At 41.0% G+C, this 5,528-nt stretch overlaps 1 protein-coding gene across 1 annotated transcript; it reads left to right on the top strand.

The window, feature by feature from the left end:
- The first annotated feature begins 755 nt into the window (after nucleotides 1-755).
- Nucleotides 756-4,882, top strand: LOC129318085 (receptor protein kinase TMK1-like). The gene is made up of 3 exons (XM_054962627.1): nucleotides 756-909; nucleotides 1,031-3,464; nucleotides 4,008-4,882. The coding sequence occupies exons 2-3, from the start codon at nucleotides 1,100-1,102 to the stop codon at nucleotides 4,514-4,516; spliced, it is 2,874 nt and encodes a 957-aa protein (XP_054818602.1). The 5' UTR covers nucleotides 756-909; nucleotides 1,031-1,099; the 3' UTR covers nucleotides 4,517-4,882.
- The last annotated feature ends 646 nt before the right edge of the window (nucleotides 4,883-5,528 follow it).

The raw sequence follows: 5,528 nt of genomic DNA, 5'->3' as shown, positions 1-5,528 counted from the left end.
CGGTACTGGAACTGGGGTTGAAATTTTTTTGACTAAAATATCCCTGTGAAAACACGCAGATTTTCTCCTCAGTCCACGAATCTCAACCTCCACCTTCCTTCTCTTCTGTCGATGGCTACCAAACTTCTCCTCCGTCGACAACTCCAGCCCTCCATCTTCCTTCTCCTGCTTCGATGATCTCCTCCTTCTCTTACCTCGACGATCTCCTCCTTCTCTTGCTTTGACGACCCTTGACCTCCATCTTCCTTCTCCTCTGTCGATGACTCTGGCCCTCCATCTTCCTTCTCCTCCATCGCGACTCCAACCCTCCATCTTCCTTCTCCTGCTTCGACGACCTCCGACCCTCCAGCTTCCTTCTCCTGTTTCGACGATCTCCAGCCTCTACCTTCCTTCTCCTCCATCGACAGCCTTGGTCAACTCCATTCTCCCAGCGTCGTCCTCGCTTCTCAAACTTATGTGATGAATCTTCTTTTGTGAGAAGTTGTGACACTGACTGAGAGGATGAGATAAAGACAATGAGTTCAGGTGATCAATTGAGAGGGTGAAATGGCAAGTGGGTATTTAAGTTTTTTTACTAGTTTTTTTTAATCCCAATCTTATTTTTTTTAATCCCATGACATATCAAACATGATTTTAAAATTTATTCCTACTATCAATCCCAATCTTATTTCTATTTTCAATACCACAAAATTAAATACTTAATACCAAACAGGGTCTCAAGGGCCAGGGGACAAGCGGTGAAATAAAACAAAGGAGCGTTTGACAATGTGGATGCAACGGGGTACTTCAGCAGTCACTGATAAGATGAACCGCGTGATTCTGGGCGAACTGGACAAGGGAATCGAGAATGTGGATGATGCGGATAAGCGGACCTGAGCTTCCTAGTCTCAGAAGAACAAACTAGACATTGTAGTCTTCTATTCCCAAAAAAAAAAAGTTGATTCCGGTCTACATTTCTATTTCAGGGATTCTAAATTGTTTCCCTCAATTCGCATCTGAACTGCGATTTCCTCCTGTATTCCTTTGCCAGATTTCTTCGTATGGCATGGTTGAATGAAGAGGAAGCATTCCGTCAATCACTTAGGAGTCAGTGTTTTAGATGAACCGCGCAGCTCCCGCCATGGACGAGCGTCTTTTGAAGCTTGTTTCAGCACTCCTTCTCTCGCTTGCTGCAGTGGGTTTTGGTGCCACTGACCCAAATGACGTTAAGATTCTCAACCAGTTCAGGAAGGGCTTGGACAACCCGGAGCTTCTGCCGTGGCCTGAAGATGGTGGAGACCCGTGTGGGAGTCCTCCTTGGAAGTACATCTTCTGCAAGGGAAACAGGGTTTCCCAGATTCAGGCTAAAAACTTGAACTTGAGTGGTCCTCTGCCTCAGAATTTCAACCAGCTCTCCATGCTAGAGAACGTTGGCCTTCAGAACAACAAGCTCAACGGGCCACTGCCGTCTTTCCGTGGGTTATCCAATTTGAAATATGCATACTTGGACTACAATGACTTCGATTCCATTCCCGCTGATTTCTTTGACGGGCTTGAGAGTCTGGAAGCTCTGGCATTGGATGATAATAATTTTAATGCCAGTACTGGATGGCAATTCCCCTCTCAGTTGCAAGATTCATCTCAGTTAACCAATCTTTCCTGTATGAGCTGCAACTTGGCCGGTCCATTGCCGACTTTTCTGGGGAATTTGTCCTCTCTGTCTATCCTGAAACTTTCACGCAACAATTTAACCGGTGAAATTCCGTCGACTTTAAATCACTCGATTTTGCAGGTTCTGTGGTTGAACGATCAGCAGGGTGGCGGTCTGACTGGTTCTATTGATGTGGTGGCAACCATGACTTCGCTTACGAGTCTCTGGCTTCATGGAAATCACTTCACGGGGAAGATTCCTAAGAATATTGGGGATTTAACTTCTCTCAAGGATCTCGATCTCAATGTTAACCAGCTTGTTGGTCTAATCCCAGATGCTTTGGGTAAAATGGAACTGGACAGTCTTAACTTGAACAACAACCACCTAATGGGACCGATCCCAAATTTCGCAGCAGGCAAAGTTATATACGATTATAATTATTTTTGTCAACCCAAACCAGGGGTTCCTTGTGCCTTTGAAGTCATGGCACTCCTGGACTTTCTGGATGGGTTGAATTATCCATCAAATCTAGTTGAATCATGGTCTGGTAATGACCCATGTAAAGGTCCATGGTTGGGACTAAAATGCGATGCCTCTGGAAAGGTGTCTATGATTAATTTGCCCAACTTTAAAGTGAATGGTACTCTGAGCCCCTCACTTGCAAACTTAGGTTCTCTTGTTGAGATCAGATTGGAGGGAAACAATCTGGGTGGTCAAATACCCGGTAATTGGACTAGCTTGAGTTCCCTGACGCTGTTGGATCTCAGTGACAATAACATTTCCCCGCCATTGCCTCATTTTAACAAGAAGTTGAAACTTGTCACTAATGGGAACTCTTTATTGAATGGGAACCCAGTGGCCCCTTCATCTGGGAACAGCTCATCTTCTGGAAATTCTGTTCCTTCAATTGATACTCCATCCCCATCAACTCACACAAGTACCAACTCCAATAATACTCCTGGATCACAAAAGTCCAGCAGGAAAATTTTGGTTGCAATTGTAGCTCCTGTTGCAGGTGTTGCGGCAGCAGCTTTTCTGCTCATTCCCCTGATATATTGTTACAAGAGGAGAAAAGATGGCTCACCTGCTCCGAGTTCACTAGTAATCCACCCTCGAGATCCATCTGACCCAGACAATATGGTAAAGATTGCTGTAGCTAACAATACTTATGGAAGCATGTCCACATTAACAGGGAGTGGGTCAGAAAGTAGAAACAGCAGTGGTACTGGGGAGTCTCATGTCATTGAGGCTGGAAATCTTGTGATATCAGTTCAAGTTCTTCGAAATGTGACTAAGAATTTTGCTCCAGAGAATGAGCTTGGTCGTGGTGGATTTGGTGTCGTATATAAGGGAGAATTGGATGATGGGACTAAAATAGCAGTGAAAAGAATGGAAGCTGGTATAATTAGTAACAAAGCGCTGGATGAATTTCAGTCTGAAATTGCAGTTCTATCAAAAGTTAGACATCGTCATCTAGTGTCTCTCCTGGGTTACTCTATTGAAGGTAATGAAAGAATTCTAGTTTATGAGTACATGTCCCAAGGGGCTCTCAGCAAACATCTTTTTCAATGGAAGAGCCTTAAGTTGGAGCCACTTTCTTGGAAAAGGAGGCTCAATATTGCATTGGATGTTGCTAGAGGAATGGAGTATCTCCATAGTCTGGCTCATCAGAGCTTCATTCACAGAGATCTTAAGCCCTCTAATATTTTGCTTGGGGATGATTTTAGAGCCAAAGTCTCAGATTTTGGACTGGTTAAACTTGCTCCTGATGGTGAAAAATCTGTAGTGACTCAGCTTGCGGGGACCTTTGGCTACTTAGCCCCAGAATATGCAGGTAATTCACAAGCTGTTAAAATTACATATACTTATTTCCTAAAGCATTACATGGATTCTAAAGTTCTATTTGTTTCTGTAAGGCGCATATTTCTTAGTGGAGCAGTCTAGAATAATTTATAGCCAGTGGATGCATTTTCTGTTCAAATGGTCTTGAAATTGAATTGGATTTAACGTTGTCAATAAAGGTAGCAGAATTTGATCGAATTAAACCTCAATATACTTCAACCATCATCTAGAATGTGTTTCATATCATTATACATGGATTAGCTATGAGAAAAATATGGTTAGGTTGCTCTTTGAGAATTTAATCATGAAATCAGTCATTAAGTTCCTATAAACATTTTTGCTCAGTTTGATTAATCTTGAAGGTTGAGATACGTATATTTACTAACATTGGCCTTTCAGGAATGACCTATATAATCTGTGCAATTCTTTTTATTCAAAAAAAAGTTCACCCCTTGCATCAAGCTATATAGACATGATTTACTAGGTACATATAAATATTTTACTAATTCTGCTTTCACCTTTCGAAATGTTTCAGTGACAGGAAAAATCACAACCAAAGCAGATGTCTTTAGTTTTGGAGTTGTGCTAATGGAGTTATTGACTGGACTGATGGCACTTGATGAGGATAGGCCTGAGGAAAGCCAATACTTGCCAGCATGGTTTTGGCATATAAAATCTGATAAGGAGAAACTTATGGCTGCTATTGATCCATCCCTTGACAAAATAGAAGAAACTTTTGAGAGTATTGCTGTCATTGCCGAGCTAGCTGGTCACTGCACTGCAAGAGAACCAAGTCAACGACCAGATATGGGCCATGCTGTGAATGTTCTAGCTCCACTCGTTGAAAAATGGAAACCCTTTGATGATGACACTGAGGAGTATTCCGGAATTGATTATAGCCTTCCCCTTAATCAGATGGTGAAGGGTTGGCAAGAGGCAGAAGGAAAGGACTTGAGTTACATGGACTTGGAAGACAGTAAGGGTAGTATCCCCGCAAGGCCAACTGGATTTGCAGATTCTTTTACTTCTGCTGATGGTCGCTAAATCAAGCGGTTTGTTTCTTCTTCTTCTTCTTCTTCTTCTTCTTCTCTTGGTCTTTACTCTCTAGCACGTAGCTGTAGATAGCATGCTCTGATTTGTGCCTAAAAATGCACTGCGTCAACTGTTTAGTACCCACTGTTTTATTGGTCGATATCAGCATTAGATTTCTTATGCTTTAGAAATCTCTCGTGTATGCTATGCGTGTTGAACTACGAGACTCTCAAGTGTTAATGCTTGTAGATAGCCAGCCATAATCAACGAGTGTTTGCCATTTGTTCATTCATTAACGTTCAGTGTGCCTTTGTCATATGAATTGGCTGGTGTAAGATGGAAATTCTCATTTCTTTTTGATTGGAAATTCTCTTGCCATGTGTAGCTGAATGGGTTGTCTGTGAAAACTTGAGTATTATGGTGCCTCATCCAGTAAGATTGATGACGCAAACAAAACTTGATATCTTGTTTGCTGGTTTCCGTACTTTCATTCATTAAACATTTGATGATTTGGAAAACAATGCATGCTGTTTTTCTGACCCCTACAAATGCCTCACCTTGCTAATTGATTTGGTTTAGCACGAGATAGAGTAAGGTTAGTCTGGGTTTGAAAGGTTATCAAGACAAGACGGGCAAAATCAGAACGAATGGATACTCGATGCAAGACGTTATAAAATCGTAAAAAAGGAACGACTTCATAATTACATCAGTTTCAAATTTTAAAACTAAAATGCATTTTATATCTTGACTTGAATTCTTCTCTCTTATATGTACTAAAACTAGAAGTTGAAGGGGAGTCGCTTAAGAGTTTAGCGGCGTTCCTGGAAATTAAAATAAAAAAACACGAATTGTGTTTATATTGAACAAATTGGATAATATCAAATGATTGAATATAATATAAATTTTGTGATGAGTTGTAAAGATATGAATTATGAAACCTACATAAATCTTCGTACAATTTAAGTAACGATTTCTTCTATTTTGTGATTTTATCTATCATTCATATTAAAATGTTAAATGTAAT

Source organism: Prosopis cineraria, unplaced genomic scaffold (assembly GCF_029017545.1).
Source record: "Prosopis cineraria cultivar Desert tree isolate PC_DT_omini unplaced genomic scaffold, ASM2901754v1 PC1, whole genome shotgun sequence".
NCBI lineage: Eukaryota > Viridiplantae > Streptophyta > Magnoliopsida > Fabales > Fabaceae > Prosopis > Prosopis cineraria.
This window is presented reverse-complemented; position numbering and strand designations above follow the sequence as displayed.

Excerpts from the sequence above, each read along its gene's own strand:
- LOC129318085 (XM_054962627.1), top strand. The coding sequence starts at position 1,100 with ATGAACCGCGCAGCTCCCGCCATGGACGAGCGTCTTTTGAAGCTTGTT. Across the intron at positions 3,465-4,007 it reads CTTAGCCCCAGAATATGCAG|TGACAGGAAAAATCACAACC; the intron begins GTAATTCACAAG and ends GAAATGTTTCAG.